Source organism: Amaranthus tricolor, chromosome 14 (assembly GCF_026212465.1).
Source record: "Amaranthus tricolor cultivar Red isolate AtriRed21 chromosome 14, ASM2621246v1, whole genome shotgun sequence".
Taxonomy (NCBI): Eukaryota; Viridiplantae; Streptophyta; class Magnoliopsida; order Caryophyllales; family Amaranthaceae; genus Amaranthus; species Amaranthus tricolor.
This window is the reverse complement of record NC_080060.1, coordinates 21,699,185-21,721,822: the sequence shown is the minus strand read 5'-3', so window position 1 is coordinate 21,721,822 and position 22,638 is coordinate 21,699,185. Positions and strand designations below refer to the sequence as shown.

The 22,638-nt window shown below is 35.1% G+C and overlaps 1 protein-coding gene across 1 annotated transcript; it reads right to left on the bottom strand.

Moving 5' to 3' along the window:
• Positions 1 to 456: 456 nt before the first annotated feature.
• Positions 457 to 6,056, bottom strand: LOC130799152 (uncharacterized). Its single transcript, XM_057662240.1, has 3 exons — positions 5,691 to 6,056; positions 2,227 to 2,337; positions 457 to 927 (listed from the first exon to the last, which is right to left on the bottom strand). Exons 1-3 carry the CDS (start codon positions 5,805 to 5,807, stop codon positions 691 to 693), a joined length of 465 nt encoding a protein of 154 aa, XP_057518223.1. The 5' UTR covers positions 5,808 to 6,056; the 3' UTR covers positions 457 to 690.
• Between the last annotated feature and the right edge of the window lie 16,582 nt (positions 6,057 to 22,638).

Sequence of the window (22,638 nt, the reverse complement as noted above, 5' to 3'; positions counted from 1 at the left end):
TTCAACTGATTGTTACTTATTGTAACTAATTTTTACTGGTTAAAACTAATTTTTAATGATTGTAACTAATTTTTAATAATTATTGCTCTAATTAAAATTTACTAATTAAAATATATTTTTACTATTTAAAACTCATTTTATTGATTATAATTCATTATTAATAATTATAAGTGATTTTTGCTAATTGAAATTATTTTTACTAATTATAACTTATTTTTCCTAATTATTTATTTCTTAAAGGTAAACTAAACAAGACCTTAGTGAAATGGACAAAAATAAAAATTATAGCAAGCTAAAATGGACATAGGAAATATAATGTTAATGTACATGATGATAAACACTAGCCACCCCTGTTGAAAATTTAATTAAATCTTGTATATAGAACTGTCGACTGTTGTCACCAATCAAGTCTTGTTTAGGCATAAAGAAAACGAGGCTCTCATTATATAGAATATAGATCAATCAAAAGAATTTGTTATTTCATTTAATTTAAAAAACAAGTAAACTATGTACCTCAAAACTTATTTTGGAACACTCTTCGTGTCTCAGAATTCAGAAAGATACTAATGACACAATAGTTATTCATCAAATAGGACTATCTGCTTCAATGTTCTTACAATCATTTAATCTGAGCTTGTTTTTCTTTTTTTTTTTTTAATTAATTTCGAGTTATCATTTTGGTGGCCACCTCTAACTCGGCTTTCTCGAGCCAAAAGCTTGTTTAAACATGGAACTCATTGTCTCTTTATTTGCTTGGTCCGAATCATCAGCATCAGCAGCTGCCTGTGTTTCAGCTTTCTCAAGTAGAGCTTGTTTATACATGGCACCCATCATTTCCATCTTTGCTTTATCTTTCTCCATCTGCATATCCATAATAGCCTCCACATCTTTATCAATTGGCTTGAAGTACTCATTGATATCAGCTTCCTGCATCAATATTTATTGAAATTGTTCTTGAAATCTTGCTATTTTTAGAATTTGAACCCGACTGAAAGAAGTAGATTCATATACTAAGTTGAATAAAAAAACATTGGAACAGCTCGATGAATTGTCTGATGGGTGTGTACAACTCTGCGGCACATGATTCGCTAATCTCTCATGAATCGCAAATCGAAAAAAACAAGGAAAAATTAATATTAATAATCCAACCTTTCACCCCTCCGCTGTGAATATTCTTACCTTTAGATTATTTTTTAATAATTCAACCTTTGCCCTTAGTTTGCTATCAACATAACTTCTTATTTTATAATAATTTAACTTTTGCCCTTAGTTTGCTATCAGCATACCCTATCAGTATGCTGACAGCAAACTAAGGACAAAGGTTGATTTATTAAAAAAATAATCCGAAGCAGATTGATGAAAGGTTGGATTATTAATATCAATTTTTCCAAAAAATAAAAACAAATTATGCTAGATTTTAAGTGAATCGCAAGTACAAAAAGCGAATCAGCTAGCAAATTATATTACATTGGTGCAACTAGAGGCCTAACGTCAATTTCCTAATGTAAGTACAACTTTTGAAACAAGTTGCTACTGTAAGCAATAATAGGTGCAAGTTTTTTCTAGTTTCCAAGAATCTTAAACACTTATCATTTCAACCTAATCAAAAATGCAGGAAAAGCAGAGGGGAGATACACATACAAAGAGAGAACTCCCTGAAATATCTGTCCTAGAACTCAAGAAAATAAGTATCTCCTCCAAGTTTCATAAGCAAAGCTATTATAGAGATATAAATAGATTTTGCCTCAACCTTGTGCAACTTCAAGTGCTTAAAAGTGTTTGGATTGAAGGAAATGGAGGGAAAGGAAGAGGAGAGATTTGGAGGGAGGAGGAATCTCTTGTTTGAATAACAAAATGAGAGGGAAAGAATTTGAAGGGGAGGGATTTGGAAGGAAAATATGGACAAGTTTTATTAAGAATATCATCTCTCCAAATGAGGAAAGATTTGGAAGGAAAACACTTTCCTTCCTTTTTACCTTCCCTTCCCTCAACACTCTCCCTCGTTATCCCTTCCCTTCCCCTTCCCATCCTTTCTGTTCTCTTCTAATTTGCTATCCAAACATAGTGTAAGAGAGTGGAAGTTCTACGTCTACTATAAACAGTATATCATACTAAGAAACAACTAAAAACATCTGGACTACAACTCCCATTAGCAAAAAACAATTGAAAGGGGGCTAGTGCGAATAAACAGAGCCACTTGCATATAAATTCAGTTGAAAAGCTCACCATATCCTCCAGCTTTTTGTTAAGGTTTTGCATTTCTTCCACCATTTTCCGTACTTCAGAAAGTATAATTTGTTCAGGAATCTTTTTTGTGGCCTCTTTCTTTTCTTGTGCCTACAAGAACACAGTTAAAACGAGGTATCAATCTCACATATCAATATGACAAAAGACAAGGAAAGAACAAAACACATAATATTTCTATCACATATTGCTTACAAATATGCATATAACTGAAGAATAACTTGTCATCTAAAAGTAAATTTGGGTTTTCTTCCTTAGCCCAAGACTCTTAAATTATAACCTGAACCAATAACCCAATGAGAACCTGCCTGAAAATTTACAATAAGCCTGCAAAATAAATGGTATATTGTTTGACCAAAAAACCCCAAAAAAACAACCTCTACAGTCTATAGAACCTGAATTAATGCACTCAACCTCAGTCGAGAGAAATGGGGCTTTGGTAGTGAAAGTAACGAGTCATTGGTAGTGTTACACGACTCGTCGGTGAGCTGTAGGGCGGTTTCCTTCGTGATTCTTCACGATTCTCTTGAGCGGTTGTATCTTGAATGAGTCTTGCACGATTTGGAAGTTAGAAAACCACTTGGAAGTTAAATTCAGAGTTAAGGCATTAACTAGAGATTAATTAAATAATCTCTAAACTTTCTTTTACAAAAGTTAATAAATCCTCTCTTGGAGTTTTGAGAAATCGGAAACACAAGGGAGATTTAGATTTGAGAGCAATTAGCTACCTCTATTGATTTTCACAATAAAATTTATTCAAACACAAGCGGTTCTCGTTTTTTGATCTTGTCATTCATAGGTTTTAGTTTTATAATATAATCCCAATTCCTCAAAGGGAAAGACCTAAAAGCTATCAAAATCAAACTCCACGCTTATTGGAGTGCAAAAACATGGGATAAAGGAGAAGAATTGCTTCAAATACAAGCAAAAGATGAAGAATCATGCTTCTACAAGCAACAATCAACTCAAGAAAGGTAAAGGTAAGTCCTCACAAGATTCAAATTCTGAATTGTTAAATGCAACATACTGTAATGTAATGATATCGTGTAAGATTATTCTTTATGGTGGATTGATAGTGATGCATAGACACGTTGCAATAGAGGATATTGGTTCAAGACCTTCAAGGTAGGATATGGGGAGGTGTTGTACATGGGGAACAATTATAATAGCTATAGTTATATTATTGTAAAAAAAAAATAGTAATTCAACAACTAAAATGTAAAAGTTCAAAATTCCACATGTGTTTTTGTTTTTTTCAAAATCACACAAATGTTTTAGCCATTTTTTTCAATGTTGCAATTGTTTTCGCAAACGCGTTTGTGACCACTATTTTTTGATGTATGCCATGATATACATAAGACACAACAATCCAATGAAATTGGAAAGATCATACTAGCAACCTTGAATGGGAACAAGGGTGGTTGAGCATATGTGCAAGATGTCTAACCGCACAGCATAAGGCCATTAAATTTAGGAGCCTAAAATATTAGTTTACATTTGCTTTTGCTTTAATTTAACTACTTGTTTTAGACCTCAAAATTTCGAAAAAAATGTAAAACAAACATGGCCTTAAATTTTATAGTGTATTTTTGCTCCCTCCCTGAATATGAAGCTATAAGAGTAATAAGATGCCATTAAAGGAACCAATGATTTTTGTTAATCTTATAATGGATATTATCCATTTTAAAAAGGATATACAAATGCAAGTTAGATGACTAATGGAGAGGACAACTTTTCTAATAGTTATTAGGTATTTCTTATGAAAAGTTGGGCCACTTTTTGGTCATTTATGTGTATGTCTTTTGAAAACTCATGAGAGAGTGTCCAATTTGACAAGTAATATGATGCCACATCTCAGATTCAATGTGATAAACTCTTTCAACTGATGTTTGTAAGCAACAAAGTAGACCCAATAGTTGAGCCATGATGGCCAAGTCTTAAAGAGTATAAAAAGGTGCAAGATGTTAGTGTCTTATCATGGGGAGACAATGATTACGTACATGAGAACCGGCCTTTGTAAGTTTGAAGTATGGTCACTCCAAGAAAGTCGATCCAACATAATAGAATTCCGAAAAATTAATGAATGGATGCAGACTTGGGTCTACAAGAATCAAGAGAAAAATGCGTGTATGTATTTGAGCATGCTTCATCTACATAAGTTTAGATATATTCAACTTGATTCAATCCTATAGGACATCAACCAATATATTACATGGGATGTTGAAATACTAGTTCGATTCAATCCTCATTACATTGACATTGATGCGTGAATAGAAATATAGAGCAATGGATTAGAATTCCATAATCTTTCAAATAATGTGGTCATAGTAACAATGTTTAAGACATGAGTTCGACCTATTTGAAGTATTTCAGTAAACTTTGACGACACAGACTCAATTTGCAAAGTTGGACGTTGCCTTCTAAACTAGCGAGCCGTCGATATTGAGGCTGCTGAGTCATGGCTCATTACACTACTTGTGGATCTAGGTGTAAGAGAATGTGGTTCGAATAGTGGAACATAAGTGAGTCTTCTCCTTTAATCTTTTCATCCAAAGAATGTTTGGTTTATGTCAAGAGTGGTTCAAGTTGCACTCCTAAGTTCAATGCTTGCAATCCGAGCAATTTTATCAAAGAACTGCGGAAGCCTCTCTATGCGTGAGTTGTGTACATCACCAAAGATCGCTTTCAAGTACATTATCTCAACCGAAGAGCTCCAAGTGAAGTTAGTTACCGTATTAAGTTGTTGATTTGGTATATTCCATTGTAAGGTATGTGGACCAAAATAATTAAACCTAATTAATATTTACTACTACTTCCTAAAAATAATTCAAACTTCATAGTCAGAAACACATTCAACCTCACATGAAGCAAACAAACAGAACACATGATGTCCAAAAGCCAAGTGGAAACTAGAAAACTAGTTTAGTATGAGCGTGGTAAGGTGTTAAACAAAGTGTTGTGCAAAGAATTTAGAAAATTTTGAGGACAAAGAACGAATGACATGACAAAGAAACGGCAATATACATAATTGAAGACTCCTTCCCCCTTTTGACCAAACAACATTAGGTTGCCTCAATGCCATTAAAATGGAGCCATTGGAGATGGACATAGAATTTGGAACAAAGGAGACAAAAGCCTAGTAGTTGACTAAGCTTGGCAAACACATTTATTACATAACATAAAACTTCCAACCCATTGTGTATGTTTAGATCACTCACTGACTCAACTAGTGAGCAAAGTTGTTCTTAAATATGGATGGTGGAGAAGAGATCATTTAAGCCCATCTCATACCCTAAGTTGAAAGTTAAAAAAAAAAAAAAAAAAAAAAAAAAAAAAAAAAGCAACTGGAATTAAAAGAGAAAGCAGAAAACGGTAGAAAAAACAGATAAGGACAGACAGACAATAATAATGTAAAAAGAATAGAAAGAATAAAAGAGAGTAGATACAGATCGAAGACGGTTCTCAAGCTGCAATCTGTAAGATCGAATGCGGCGTTCTTCGTAACCAGAAAGGACTCTAACATAAAACATAGCTTTCTTCCCCAACTCTAACAGCCTCTTCATTTGTACTCCTCCTCCTCCTCCTCCTCCTCCTTCTTCTGTTAATTGGAGGGTAGAAACTTAGATTGATGGATTTTGGGATGTTTCTCTCTCAACTTGACTATGAAATTTCAATCTTCTTAATCCCTAATGACTAACCAAGAGTATTCTTCCTTTCCTCTTTAGATCACTCACAAATCACAATGGTGAAATTCTAAGTTGTGTGAAAAATTTTTGGGGCAAAAAGGTAGGTTAGTGATTAGAAAACATTACTATTGGCACCGGTGACAACGAGAATAAAAAATTAATGTATATTAGTTGAAAAGTCTTTTGGTAGTTATACTTGTCCAATTTCAATCATCTCATTTTTTTTTTATAAAATTCATTTCAATTCATATTATTGAGAGAGATGTATTAGGTGGTAATGAAAATTTGCAAACCAAATTTTTTGTGATCAAAAGTACCATTGATGAAATTTTACACTATAAATCATTCTCATTACCACCTTTTAGTACCATTAACCAAACGGCCCGTAGTAATACCTGTATGAGTACAAGTACAACAAAGGATTAGCAATTACTCTTATTTACTTTCTCTGTTCTGAAATACTCGTCATATAACGATTTTTGATACTATCCATTGTTCAAACTTATTTTATATATTACGGTTAATGCGTAAGTATAAATATAAACAAGTTGGATTTTATTTGAATCATATTTCGCATACATTCATAATATTATGTTTTTATAACTTTTAGATGTGTATAATACAATATATAAATGATCAAAATAACACATTGAATTGTGTAAAAAGTCAAATGTAGCAACTATCGTGGAACGGAGGAATTATGAATTACATTCTCAACGTTTGAGGTTTTTTTTTTCAAATTACAGCTTCCATAGTTACATGTTTTACACTGTTCAAATCATGTGGCTGGTTCCGTATAATTTGACTTGTTGAAGCCCCTTTTAATCTTTAACTTTCCTTCGTTCCTTTGACTTGACATGGTTAGGTTAACATTAAACCCCTTCCAACTACCTTCAAACAGTTAAGTTTTTGACACTTAAGTATAATTTTTTATTTGAATTATTTTGAGAAAATAATTTGTCTTTGAATTATTGGCAAGTTTTTTTTGAGAAAATAATTAAATTTATTGGTAAGTTTTTTGAGAAAATTATTAAATTTAGGAAAAATTACATTGAATAATACGATCTTTTCATGACTTTCCTACATAATTTCACCTATTGATTAACCATGAACAATCCAACCTTGGAGGGTATTTTTCTATAGTAAACCCGGTAACTTGATGGCTTTTTGAAAGTTGATAGGAGGTCGAATACTCTCTAGAGGGGGGTGAATAGAGAGTATGTCCTTTTAAAATTTTTGTCTGGAAGGTTAGCTCAAGAGCTTGAGTGACCTTTCAAAACTGTTTTCTGGAACAGTTTTAGGTCGATTAATAAAAGTATAACGTATGTGCGGAATTAAACTTAAACAATAACACACGATATTTTAAGGAGGTTTGATTCTTAACAACCTACTCCCCGGCTATAGGTTCACTTTTAACCCGTAGGATTCAACGCCTTTTATTAATAGACTTTAAGACAACCTAGAAGATCTTTCTATCTTCTCTCACCACATTCTTCCCCTTGAATAACGTCTTACAAGTCCTTTTAATAAAAGTACAAATCCCAATCTCACAATAGAGATTACAAGTTGAATACTTTAAAAAGTATTCTAAAGTTAGGCGTATTAATCTATGAAAATTCTAACTCTTTTTAACAGTTAATCCTATTACAAATTGTAAGAGCTAGATGAACTAAGAATTACAACTCTTTTGAACGTTTAGAGAATACTAGATCTTAAGTCAATAAGAGAGAAAATTGTAAGAAGAGGTGCAATCTTAATTCTTGAACGAAGCCTTGTATTTATATATGTCACGCCTCAACATATCCTTGTAGAGCAAGAAAGCTTCATCCGTCAATTTCGTTAATCTGGTCAATCTGTGCCAGTTTTCAAGATCTTGAACTTTAACTCAAACTGACGTTGCACTAACAGCTCATATAATTTTGTCATTGCGTGCTGTAATTTGTTATTATCAACAATTGTTGTATTGCCACGTTAGAACTCATACAAAATATTGAAAACTCAACATAATATAACGTGTAAAATTATATTCAAAATTAATTCCTATTTTTAGCATTAATTTAAATTGTCTTTTCCTATTTTTAGTGTCAATTTAAATCATCATCTTATTTATATGAAAGTCTTTAATTAGTATAGCTTAACAACTTATTTAGTTTCAAATATTCATATACAAACCGTGTAACCTCATTTAAATTACAAACAACTTATTTATTCAAAATTTAAACACAAACGTTTAAAATAAAACAACTATTTGAATATCTTGAACATACCTTTATTTAATTCAAATTCAAACTTAATTTCAATATATTTTGACCCATTAAAATATTTCAAAGATAATTTTAATATATTTTGACCTATTAAAATATTTTAAATGATAATGACAAAAATAACCTTATCTTAAAAATAATTATCTTAAAACCATCGAAACTTATTTCAAAACTTATAAATTCAACTTTAAGATAAACTTAAGCCATTAAAACATATTTCAAGCTTAGCCAGTTTATCAAATAATCTACCAACATTTTAAAATATTTCGAACTTAAAATAAATATAAATTATTCACTTTATATTTAATATGATAATGGACCGACTTAAACAACTAAATATAATTACTTAATTTATTTGTTTAATTAATATGTGTTTTTAATTATTATCAGTTAAGAGAATTGAGTCTTCACTTTCTATACCAAGTTTTATCTTTTAAAAAAAGGACATTAAAAAAATCTCAAAAAACTGTTATAAAAATGTTGAAAAAAAATTTTGATTTTTTAATTTATTCAAAATTTTTATTTAAATTTTTTAAATTTTTCTCTAATTTTACATTAATATTCAATTTGTTTTTTGATGAATTACCTAAATATAGCAGGTTATCGGGTTACCTAAGTTTACTCTAGGAAAATAGCCCCTAAAGTTGAGATTATTATGATTAATTAATAGGTGGGATTATTGTAGGAAAATCATGAAAAAGTTAAATTATTCTAGGTAATTTTTCCTTAAATTTATAAAACTAAAGCATAATTTTTATTTGAATTGGTGAATTACAGCCTTAATGTTTGAGGCTTTGAAGAATTACAATATTACTGCTTTTTTTTTTTTGTGTGTGTATTCAGCCTCTAAAGTTGCATTTTGTACAGTGTTAAAGCCAAGTGACCAGTTTCGTACAACTTAACCTTTTGAACCCCTTTTTACCTTTGACTTTCCTTCTTCCCTTTGAATTGATATTACATTGTCCAAACCAAAGCTATAATTAATTTCCCCTTATTTACCCCCTCTTGTTTAGTCACCATTAGCCTTCGAAAAATCAATTCATGATTTTGCTATTCGCCATTGCTGAGCATCAATAAAGGTAAGATTCTCCTTTTTTCATGTTTTAACAGTTAAATGTAGTTATTTCTTCTTCGATTCTTGTATAATTCTCGTCATTTAGGGTTTTTGGTTGGTAAATTTTGAATGTTGAATTTTCTGAAGTTTAATTCCTTCATTAAGATTGTTAGGATTTTCGTGATTTGCTTTTGGTTGTTGAATTTCGCACTTACAAATGACAATCTCAAATAATTCAGTAAATTAAGGGTTTTACATGGGGATTGATTTTTTAAAGAATGAAATTTACTTAGTTATATTAATGGGTCTGAAATTCCTATGTGCTATGGTATCTTAGAGATAGGTGTGACCCCAAGCATCAATATCAATGGGAAGTCGACCACTCTCTAAGAAGGCAAACCACATAGGTCCTCCAAATATACATGGACATACTTAGAAACTATTGGGACATCCTTCAGATCCTGCTTCTCCTCCTTATTCTCTCCCAAAACATACCACAGATACCGAAGCTCTTCCTGACAACTCTCATCAAAACTTTTACAAATTGAGAACAAACTCTGACTAGGTCTAAGCTTTGTACCCTTAAAAATTAACAATCCTCATTAGTCGACCTAAAACTTATCCTCCTCTTTCGACAATTGATCCCCGCACTGTATGCATTCAACCAATTCATACCCAATTTGACGTCAAATTCACCCAATTCAAACTCAACCATGTTCGCAAACAAAATCTTGGGAGAAATTTCAATAGGGCAAATTTTATAAAGTTTGTTACAAAAAAATTGCGAATCGTTAGAAATTCCAATTTTTAAATTTATTTTTTCAAAACTATAAAAGAAAATGGTTAGTTATTTTTTTTCTTTTAAGGGTTATTACATTTATAGTATCTAGCCTTTGACCTATAATTATAGACGGAGATTTCAGAGGAGTCATAGAAAATGCGTTTTACTAGTTTTCATAACCCTTTATCCTTTTACACTACTCAAGGTAATTTCGATGTCCATTTTACTCCAATCTGTTAATTAAAATAATTCATAATATATATTTTATATTTAACAATATAAAATTTGATTAAATTATTAGATAATATTGTTCTTTTGTTATACGATTTTTGAGGGTTTTCACCGTTTACTTGAAGAATTTTTTTTATTTGACTATGATTATTTTCGGTTGAGATTTAATATAATAATAACGTTTCCAGTATTATAAGTTGAACATAAATTGCATTGTTATAAAGTTTTCATAACAACTATTTATGGGTTGTTATAATATTGTCAATTATCTTTCAATTAAAATTTATGAGAAAAATGTAGCCCGTAAGAGTGTTGAACAGTGTGTCTTATTGAATTACTTTAGCTACCAGCAGGTCATATTAATTTATACTTATGTCATAATTTTTTCGTCTTCCTTTTATTTGTTGTGATCTAAGTAAAAGGGGTGTGCACAATAGGGACTTTTGTGATTTTTCTTTGTTATTAAGGTGACGACCTTTGTTGAAGTAGGCAGTTAACAGAGATTAGTCTTGGCCTACTAGCGTTCACAGTTCTCCTCTAAATTATTTTAGTCTTATTATTTTGACCAACAAATTTTTAAAAGATGATAAATTATTTTAGAATTATTATTGTGACCGATAAATTTTTTTTAAAGATGATCAAATTATTTCATTACATTTTGAATGGTTAGATCAATTTATATTAAAAATTATTTTACTATTATTATTTTAGGAAATGGAGTCGTATTACTCAGTTTTTACTAATTTTTGTGTACTTTATTCTCTTGTTTCTCCCATCCTATTTTGCAGGTTGTTCTAGGGGGGATCTTGAGTGAGGATGCTTAGAATAAACGCTTAGAATATTTTTAACTCTATAATACTTTTTTTGTGTCACTATTAAGAATTTTCAATTAAGTTTCAATTTGAATTTTTTTTCCTTCTATTTCAAGATGGATCAATTTAATTTGGTTATATTTTTTATCATCCTTAGTGGTTGTTAACACTCTCTTAGTTAAATCTTGTTTTAAATAAACAAAAATCATTAAGTTGTATGGATTTAATTTAGAGGGTGTTATAACAGGTCCTTAGAGTCAAGGTAGCCAACCTTGAATTTATTACCATTGTGTGTTTGGAAATAAACAAAGGTCTAAGTTTAGTAAAGGTGTTCACATCATAGATAAAGTGCTTAATTATATCCACTTAAACTGTTAGGGGCCATCTAAAGTTGAGGGTGTTGGAGGTTTCTTCTATTTTGTCACCTTCGTTGATGATAAGTCCCGATATACTTGGTTTATATTACATAAGTCAAAAGATGAGCCTTTAAGGCTTTTAGGAAATGGAGAGCTTTGGTAGAAAATTAACTAGGGAGAAAGATCAAGAAGCTACAAACAAACAGGGCTAAAGTTTTGCAAAGATAAGTTTAATGAGTCTTGTGCAAATGAGGGTATACGTTTACATCTTACAGTCAGGAAGACACCACATCAGAACAATTTTGTGGAATGAGTTAATTAGACACTACTAGTGAGAGTTTGATGCATGCTCTCTAATGTAGGGCTTGGAAGGAGAGTGAAGCTGTCATGATAGCTTGATATATTATCAATAGAGGTCCTCGTTGGAGAATTGACTTCAAAATTCCGTTTGAGATTCGGAGTGGAAAACTACAAAACTTTTCTAATATAAAGTTTATTTGTTGTTTGGTTTTCTAGCATGTAGTTGAGGGTAATCAGGATCCTATTAAGAAGGGGTGTTTAGTAGGGTACGACGATGGTGTGAAGGAAATTTAGAATTTCTTCTCCTTCAGAAGGTTGGGTTATTATTAGTCAGGATGTTACATTCCACGAAGGCACCATGTGTTCTTCAACAGTATGGAGAATTCAAATTTAGAGAAGGATGGGGAGAACTTACTACAAACTAATAGCGTTCTTGAGGTCCATCCGTCTATTATTGTTGATATGCACCAAGTGTAGTTTATTGATGATGATGCTGAAAATCTAGTGCCAACTACTCTTGAACCTGTTATTACTCCTACTACTTCAAACACTTGGGAGGATTTGGAACAATTAAATCAGGAGACATCTACTAAGTCTGACACCATTCTTGAGAAGCTTAAACGAGTTATTAAGAAGCCTGCTAGGTTGATCGAGGAGAAGGAATTAAGAAATTATTGTGTTGAAGAGTTAACATGTTATATAGTGAGTGTAGCTGATGAAGTGGAGTCATTTGAACCTATAACATATAAAGAAGCAATCAATTGTAGTGCTGCGCAATGGTTTTCTACGATGGGTGAAGAGATGTTACTATTTACAAGAACAGAGTGTGGGAACTCGTGAAGGTACCGGAAAAGAGGAAGGTGTTAGTGGATTTTTAAGAAAAAGGAAGGGCCATCGGAAACTGAAAAAGTTCGTTTTAAGGCAAGGATAGTTGCAAAAGGATTTAGTCAGGTAGAAGGGAGAACTTTTCTCCAGTGGTTCAACATAATTTTATACAAGTGTTGCTATCAGCTGTAGCACATTTTGCTCAAAGACTTGAGTAGCTCAACGTTAGGCAACTTTCCTTTATAGTGACTTGGAGGAGGAGATTCCTATGAAGCAATATGAGAGATTCAAGGTTCCGGGTAAGGAACATTACGCCTGCAAATTACTCTAGTCCTTGTATGGACTAAAACAATCCCCTTGATAGTGGTGCAAGAGGTTTTACTCTTTTATTGTTTTGCATGGGTTTGATATGAATTATGATTGTTGTATATACCTTAGTAATCTGGAAAATGGTTCCATGACTATTGTATGTTGATTTCATGTTAGTTGCCACAAAGAATAAAACAGATATTGAAGGACTAAAGGACATGCTCAGTCCTGAATTTGACAAAAAGGATTTGTGTGCAGCTCGGAAAATATTAGGTATAGAGATTTATCATGATTGGGCTAGAGGTAAGCTTTTCTTGACATAGATAAGTAACATCGAAAATATTTCGTCTCGCTTTAGGATGGAAAAATCTTAGCCAATAAGTACACCAACGATTGTGAGCTACAAACTTTCTATGTCTATATCACCTCAAAGTGAGGATGAGATTTCATATATTTCTAGGGTTCCCTATGTCAACGCTATTGGCTATTTGATGTATGCTATGGTGTGTACGAGATTGAATATTGATTGTTTGATGCATTATATGGCTCAACCTGGCAAGGAACACTAGCAAGTAGTGAGGATATTTCTCTACTTGAGAGGAATAATTGATATTGCGCTTTTGTATGGGCATGATAAGGAGTGCGTCATTAGCAGATATTCTGATTTAGATTCTGCAGCAATGAAGATATCAGGAGGTCTTGATACAAATATGGTATCAAAGACTGGGAACAGCACCAAGGGCCTGAAGGAACAAGACAGTGCTTTGGACTTTTCATCTACGCCAAATGCACATGGAACACAAGGGACCCCCATGGATACGCCTCAACAATCAGTTATGGGCCTAAAAACAACTAGCAAGGCCAAGGAAGCCAAGAACATCACAAGGAACAGCAACCAAGCCCCAACAGGACAGACAGACTACAAGAACAGAGCCACAGAGCTACCTAGCGAACAACTGACCTTGGTGAACCGCCTGAGTTCAGACCGGGATCACTTAGACCGGAAGGAGGGCTGGAATGGCATCTCTCTACATGGGCCAAGCCACCAAGGGCCAAGGGTCTTACTAATAGTGCACCAGGAAGACAGTAGAGCAAGCTAAAGGAAGCCTGGTCATCGATTTGTAAAAATCAGAAATTTGGCTAAGTGTTGAAGCCTTTCTGTTTGTTTCTGTTTGAGTCTTAGCCACGTGTATTTTGTTAGTTAATTGTAACGGCTAGTTTAGGATGCAAAGCCTATAAATACATGGGCTCTCTCTGTAATAAGACACGCTTGTACATTGATTTGAGTTTAATACACTTGAGGTATTATTTTCAGAAAAAGGATTTTTCTGAATTTTGAAGTTTGTTTACAAACTTCTTCAAGGGGTTGCGGAGCAGCCTTTTGGCCGGAGGGAAGTCTTATCACGGAGTGGTTTGAGTTCTCAAAGGCACCCAGCAATCAAGGTTTCATCATCCTTGCATTGTTTCTATCCTAGTTCGCCCATAGTTCACGTTTCACGGTGTTTGTTTCCCCCTCATCAGAAAAACAAGAAACTCTTTCTTGGTTGTTTGTGTGAGTCAGTGTGTGTGTTCATTGGATTTCTGAGTGTTTGAGTGTTCCTTTAATCAAGATAATTGTCTTATCTTCATCCTTGCACTACACCCAACAATTCCCACCCTTGAACACACATCAACTTGGTATCAGAGCCCAGCCACGAATTGGGCAAAGATAGCACATATTGAGTTTCTGAGGAAAGAGGTTTCATTATTTCTGGGCATTTCAAAGGCAGCAGCATTGGGCGATTTTGAGGCATCGTGGAATTTTTCAATCAATCATTGAATTCACGACATTCAGGGAGTGATCTTCCTATTTCATTTTCATTGTCATTCATTTGTTTTTCATTAATTCGTATTGTCATACACAGAACATTTAATAAATTTCTGAATTTGGGATTCTTGCATTTTCGATTTTCGCATACATTTCATAATCATCATTTTCGTGCATTGCTGGTTAAATTAGCTGTCTCTGGTCGAGTGGATATGACCATGGAGGAAAGATTTGGGATATTGGAAGAGAATATGAGATTCGTCATGCAAACCCTAAATCAATTAAGGATCGACAATCAACAGGACAGAACACCAAACCCTAATTTGCGACCCTACGAGGATAGAACGGTTAAGATTGATATTCCTGAATTCGATGGGCATTCCTATGACCCTGGGAAATATCTTGAATGGGAAGATCGAATGGACAATTACTTTGAATTCAAGAACACACCCCCAGACCAACAGTACAAACTAGCAAAGGTTAAGTTGATTAAATCGGCTGCCATATGGCTTGAGGGAGTGCAGAAACGTAGAGTCAGGGAAGAGAGGGGTAGGATTAACTCTTGGACCAAGCTCAAGAAACACATGAAAAGGAAATATGTCCCTACCTCATACAAACAACAGCAATACATCCAACTAAATGCCATGAAACAGGGAACAAAATCTATGGATGAGTATAGAAATGAGTGGGAAAGGTTGTATGTGCTTTGTGACCCCCATGAAATTGAAGAGATGAGAGTGGGAAGGTTCATAGCTGGGCTAAGGGAGGAAATCAAGGATAGGCTTATGACTACACCTGACCTCACAGTGCACATAGCCAGTTTGCAGGCTGTGGAGATTGAGAGACAAATCAATAGGGCAGCCCACTCCCAAATCAGAGGCACAAGGACCTACACCCCTAGGAATACGAGCACCATCCCTGCACCTAAGAGGGACACTTCCAGCAGTGGGATAAAGGTTAACACCACTAGAGGGGACCCCACTACCAACCCTAAGGATGTGGTCTGTTTCAAATGTAATGGGAGGGGCCATTACAAAAGAGACTGCCCTAATGCAAGAGCCTTCACCATGAGGGAATAGAACGAAATCAGACAGGACACAAGACCAAAGAAAATCTTAGTAGCCAAGAATGGGCAGGAAGAGGAGATGTACCCCCCAAATTTGAGTGATGATGATGGCACCTATATAAGGGATGATGAGGAAAACTTACAGAGGTTTGAGGGAGACACTGAAGAGGATGAAGATGAGGAGCTGGAGAGAGTGTTGCCTGAGGAGGAGCACCTGAGTCTGGTCATTAGAAGGAGCTTTCACACCACACCCTTAGCCAAGAGATCAGACCAGAGGGAAAATATATTCCAAACCAAGTGCAAAATACAGGGGAAAGTGTGTGATCTTATTATTGACAGTGGGAGTGAGTCCAACTGTGTGAGCAGGCAATTAGTGACCGAGCTGAATCTGGATACCAAGCCTCACCCTCACCCTTATAAGATGAAGTGGCTTGACAACAAAGCAAGTGGGTCAGTGAGCAAGCAGTGCTTAGTGAGCTTAACCTTAGGGACTTATGTTGATGAAGTGATGTGTGATGTCTTAGACATGGATGCTTGCCATTTATTGCTTGGGAGACCTTGGCAATATGACAAAAAGACTACCCACAATGGCTACACCAACACTTACACCCTCAAACATAATGGGAAAAAGAAGGAGTTGATTCCCCTGCCCCCACACAGGGCTGTTCCCCCTAAACCAGCTAAGGCACCTATACATCTGATAACTAGAAAGGAATGTGAGAAGGAGATTGAAAGCAGAGAGGAGCTATACCTGTTGATCATGAAAGAAATACAAAATCAGCCCTCTATACCCCCTGAACTACAGAGTCTGCTTAAGCAATTTGAGGATGTCTTCCCAAGTGACCTACCACCTGGTCTATCCCCTGTGAGAGGTATAGAGCACCAGATTGACCTAGTTCCAGGAGCTAGCCTACCTAACAAGCCTGCTTACAGGTCTAACCCTAAAGAAACTGAGGAGTTGCAAAGACAGGTTAATGAGCTAATGCAAAGAGGTTATGTTAGGGAAAGTCTAAACCCATGTGCTGTACCCACCTTGTTAGTGCCAAAGAAAGATGGTACATGGAGAATGTGCATTGACAGTCGTAGCATGAACAATATAACCATTAAGTATAGGTTTCCTATACCAAGGATTGATGACATTCTAGATGAGTTGGGAGGTTCAGAGTGGTTTAGCAAGATAGACCTAAGGAGTGGCTACCATCAGATACGAATGAAGCAGGGGGATGAATGGAAAACTGCATTCAAAACCAAGTATGGGCTTTATGAATGGCTTGTGATGCCCTTTGGCTTGACTGGAGCCCCTAGCACCTTCATGAGGCTGAGGAATGAGGTGCTTAGACCCTTCTTAGAAAAGTTCATAGTAGTCTATTTGGATGACATTCTTGTTTACAGTAGGGGAGTCACAGAACACATAGAACACCTCCACAAATTATTTGAAGTCTTGAGAAAACAGAGGCTTTATGCTAAGCTTGAGAAGTGTAGTTTCCTCCTACCTGAAGTGAGTTTCTTAGGGTACATTGTAGGGAAGGAGGGAGTGAGATTTGACCCTGCCAAGGTACAGGCTATACAGGAGTGGCCTACACCCACTACCTTGACACAAGTAAGATCTTTTCATGGCTTAGCCTCCTTCTACAGAAGGTTTATAAAGAATTTTAGCTCTGTTTTAGCACCTGTAACAGAGTGTACCAAACAGGGGAGGTTTGAATGGACTCCTGCTGCTCAGAGGGCCTTTGAAACCCTCAAAGAGATGATGTGCAAAGCCCCCATCCTGAAGCTGCCTGACTTTACCAAACCATTTGAGTTGGAGTGTGATGCCAGTGGGGTAGGGATTGGAGCTGTGCTTGTTCAAGAAGGGAGACCTATTGCTTTCTTTAGTGAAAAGTTAAACCACAGTAGGCTGAACTATTCCACTTATGATAAGGAGTTCTATGCAATTGTTAGGGCTTTTGAGCATTGGTCCCATTACTTGAGGATACAACCATTTGTCTTGCACACAGACCATGAATCTTTAAAGCATATCAATAGTCAACACAAACTGAACAGTAGGCATGCTAGATGGGTGGAGTTCATGCAGACATTTGATTTTTCAGCTAAGTATAAGGCAGGGAAAACCAACATTATAGCTGATGCCCTCAGTAGAAAGTATCAATTGCTTGGGATAGTAGGATCCAGAATATTAGGTTTTGAATTCATCAAGGATCACTACTCTGCTTGTTCTGACTTTTCTGAAATATATCAGCTATGCAAAGAGAAGCCTCAGGGCTTATTCAGTATTCACCAGGGTTTCCTTTTTAAAGGGAATAGGTTGTGTATACCCAAGCTTCCTCTAAGAACTATCTTGGTGAAGGAAGTACATGAGGGTAGCATTGCAGGCCATTTTGGAATCCAAAAAACATTGGACATGCTTGCTAAACATTTTTATTGGCCTAAGATGCTGGGCACAGTAGGCAAACATGTGCTAAGATGTGAAACTTGCCTTAAGGCTAAGGTAACTTTCCACAAAGGGGAGTATATGCCCTTGCCCATTGCACAAAGACCCTGGGAACACCTCAGTATGGATTTTGTGATGGCTCTTCCTAAAACTAAAAGAGGAAAGGATGCTATCTTGATGGTTGTTGACAGATTTTCTAAGATGTCTCATTTTATTGCATGCACTAAGATAGATGATGCACAACATATTGCAAAATTGTTCTTTGCTGAAATTTTGAGATTGCATGGCATACCCAAAACTATTGTTTCAGATAGAGACAGTAAGTTCCTAAGCCATTTTTGGAGGAGTTTGTGGAAGATGTTGGGCACTAAACTATTGTTTAGCACCGCTTACCACCCACAAACGGATGGCCAAACAGAAGTCACTAATAGGACTCTAGGTACTCTGCTCAGAATTTTGGTAAAGGACAACATTAGAGAATGGGACTTAAAGCTTTGTCATGCTGAATTTGCATATAACAGAGCACCCAGTCATGCTACCAAATTCTCACCATTTGAATGTGTTTATGGCATCAACCCTTTACTTCCTGTATCTCTCATTAATTTACCTATGTGTGACAGCAAAGGAATAGGAGCTGAGGAGATGATCAAGCAAATGGAAGCAGTCCACAAGCAAGTGCATGATAACCTGGAAAGCACAAGTGCAAAGTACAAAAAGAAAGCAGACAAGCACATGAGAATCAAACAAGCCATCAAAGAAGGAGATCTTATATGGGTGTACCTGAGGAAAGAAAGATTCCCCCAGCTCAGGAGGAACAAATTGATGCCCAGAGCCATAGGCCCCTATCCAGTAAAGAAGAAGTATGGGGAGAATGCATTTGAAGTTCAGATCCCAGCAGAGTACAATATCTCCCACACATTCAACATCGGAGACTTGACTCTACATGAACCTGCACAAGAATTGAGGACAATTCTCTCCCAAGAGGGAGGAGTTGATACAAATATGGTATCAAAGACTGGGAACAGCACCAAGGGCCTGAAGGAACAAGACAGTGCTTTGGACTTTTCATCTACGCCAAATGCACATGGAACACAAGGGACCCCCATGGATACGCCTCAACAATCAGTTATGGGCCTAAAAACAACTAGCAAGGCCAAGGAAGCCAAGAACATCACAAGGAACAGCAACCAAGCCCCAACAGGACAGACAGACTACAAGAACAGAGCCACAGAGCTACCTAGCGAACAACTGACCTTGGTGAACCGCCTGAGTTCAGACCGGGATCACTTAGACCGGAAGGAGGGCTGGAATGGAATCTCTCTACATGGGCCAAGCCACCAAGGGCCAAGGGTCTTACTAATAGTGCACCAGGAAGACAGTAGAGCAAGCTAAAGGAAGCCTGGTCATCGATTTGTAAAAATCAGAAATTTGGCTAAGTGTTGAAGCCTTTCTGTTTGTTTCTGTTTGAGTCTTAGCCACGTGTATTTTGTTAGTTAATTGTAACGGCTAGTTTAGGATGCAAAGCCTATAAATACATGGGCTCTCTCTGTAATAAGACACGCTTGTAAATTGATTTGAGTTTAATACACTTGAGGTATTATTTTCAGAAAAAGGATTTTTCTGAATTTTGAAGTTTGTTTACAAACTTCTTCAAGGGGTTGCGGAGCAGCCTTTTGGCCGGAGGGAAGTCTTATCACGGAGTGGTTTGAGTTCTCAAAGGCACCCAGCAATCAAGGTTTCATCATCCTTGCATTGTTTCTATCCTAGTTCGCCCATAGTTCACGTTTCACGGTGTTTGTTTCCCCCTCATCAGAAAAACAAGAAACTCTTTCTTGGTTGTTTGTGTGAGTCAGTGTGCGTGTTCATTGGATTTCTGAGTGTTTGAGTGTTCGCTTAATCAAGATAATTGTCTTATCTTCATCCTTGCACTACACCCAACAATTCCCACCCTTGAACACGCATCAGGTCTGTAGCTGGTTATGTGTTTACCTTGGGTGGTTTTTTGGTGAGTTGGAAGTAGACGTTAAATTCTTCAGTGGCTTTGTCTACACCTAAAGTGGGAAGCTACAAATGGAATATAATCTAAAGATTAAGAGATGAAAGCCACCAATCAACTCAACAAAGAAACATTGCTAAAAGTCTTTCGAAGTCTCAAAAAAAATCTACATCTAGAATTACTCTCAAGCTCTACATTCAAGTTAACTTTCTTAGGTTGTCTTGTAATTTTATAAGAGTAATTTCTTTTGTTCATAAGTTGTAATATTCGATTGTTTGTAAGAAAGAAAAGTGAAAGAGAAATTTCTTTAGTTCACTAGGATTAGAGTTTCTTTTTTTTTTGAAAGAAGGATTAGAGTTTCTAGTTTGGTAGCATTGTGGCTACAAGGATTTATTAGAAGATAAGTGTGACCTTATTCTAAAGCTTGTATCTAGAAATTTAAGAGGAAAGCGAATAAAGAGTATTTTTCAAAATCCTAAGAGCTAGGAAAAGCTCAAAGGTAGAAATTAGGTCCTTTAAAGGACTGAACACTTTACATCTTTGAATTCTTTATTTTCGCACGTTTACATTCTATTTTTATCTTCTCAAAAAAAAAAAAAAAAAAAAAAAAATAAATATGGGTATATGTATGGTTGGCCGGCCATGGGAGGAATTTTGGAAGATTGTAACTTCCATTTTGGGCTAATGAATGATTAAGGCAATAATTATCAATAAAATCTCATAAATTCCTTAATTTATTCTTTCCTTATTCTTTTTCCTTAATCCTTTTTCCTTACTCCTTTTCATTTTCAAACTCAATTGCAAGTAAGAAAAATACTCTCAAAATCCCTCACATTCTCACGCCTAAGCCTTCTTGATTCATCAATTTGGTTCTTAAAATTTTGGTGTTGTTCTTGAGCAATTGTAAGTAATTCTTAACCTAGTTTTATTTTTAAGTTTTAATTTAAATTTCCATGATGTTTATGTGTGTTATTTTATAGTTTGTGAGTTGTTCATGATTTAAAATTTCATGTGTGGAAGTATGATGTTTTTCCATTTAAATTAATGTATGGTTTTAGGGTTTTAGTTATGATTACATGTGTATGAAGAATTGTTTGATGAATGATTGAAAAAATATATATATATATATATGTATATACATAAAAAAAAATGGTTGCTCATATAAAAAAAATATATGTGGTGATGGAAATTTATTTTTATTTTTTATTGATAAATAGTGGAGATTAATAATGTTGGTGGAGAAATATACATGTATATGTGTGGTGTGTTTGTGTGTGTAAATTGGTGTAAAAAGAATTATTTTTGAAAAAAAATATAAATAAATAATTAAAATTTATTTTTGGATGTGATCATGAAAATTATGTAAATTTTATTGTTTAGATTTATTAGGGAATAAAGCATTGAAAATTTATATTTTGTGATAAAAAAATGAAATCCCGTAGGTTTTGAAAATAGTGGAAAAATTGTGTTTTTGGAGCATTTTTGGCTTTGAAATTAAGTTAAAAATATTTATACTATGTTATAAATAATGAAAATTGGTAACTGGGGGTTTTGACGCCTTCCGGACGCAACGGTGAAGTCGGATTTTCAGTTTGACAGTCTTAAGATGAGTTTCTGGACAGATTGTATAAGCTGTCCAGTTTTGTGTTTATACCATGTTGTAGTATGTGATGGATGTTCATGTTGTGTGTAGCATTCTAGGTATGGATGTGATTGTATATGCGTGTTATGTGTGATTTGAGGAAAATGTGTATGTGTGCTTATTTCCCGAATACGATTGAACCTTGTAGGAAGTCGATTCGTGACCGGGAATTGATTGAGACGTTTGCGAGTTGGTTATTTTGCTTAAGGTATGTACACGCAGCGTGGTTTGCATTAGTCCGATGTATCATATAATAATGGTATACAAAAGTGAAGCATGGATATATAGTACGGATAATGTTATCTTTCGAATCAATAATTTTTATACATTGTTTTGATAAGCAGAGATAGTATGACCTCACTAACTTTAAAGTGGACGTAGTATGACGTCAATTGGTGGAAAAGAATTACTCGCGGTATATGAGGGCATTATGAGCCACCGCGGGGGGTATGCATACTTAACTATAGACACCGAAGTAAGGCGAGTGTCTATGGTAGAGGCTTGCTTAGGGGTTAGCTCCCCCTAATGTATTGTCTCACTTATGGAGTTTGGAGTGTACCGGCAGTATGGCTGGATAGTACCGGCAGTATGGCTGGATAGTACAACAGTATGGCTGACTAACTTTTACATAAAACAAATATTCTTAATAAAGCAAGATCAAGCGTACGGTTCTGTGATTTGTTAACTAATTAATTAAACTTTCTCTTATGTTATTAATTATTGATATGCGACGGTCGCTGACGTGTACTTTTGGTCTTAACGACCCTGCGATGATGTTGTTTCCTATCCGGACAATGACTAGCAGTAAGTTAAGTTGCAGATCTGGGGAGTGAG

Coding starts and splice junctions, on each gene's coding strand:
- LOC130799152 (XM_057662240.1), bottom strand. CDS start 5,807: ATGAAGAGGCTGTTAGAGTTGGGGAAGAAAGCTATGTTTTATGTTAGA. Junction 2,338..5,690: donor TTGAGAACCGTCTTCGATCT/GTATCTACTCTC, acceptor GTGTTCTTGTAG/GCACAAGAAAAGAAAGAGGC. Junction 928..2,226: donor ACAAAAAGCTGGAGGATATG/GTGAGCTTTTCA, acceptor ATATTGATGCAG/GAAGCTGATATCAATGAGTA.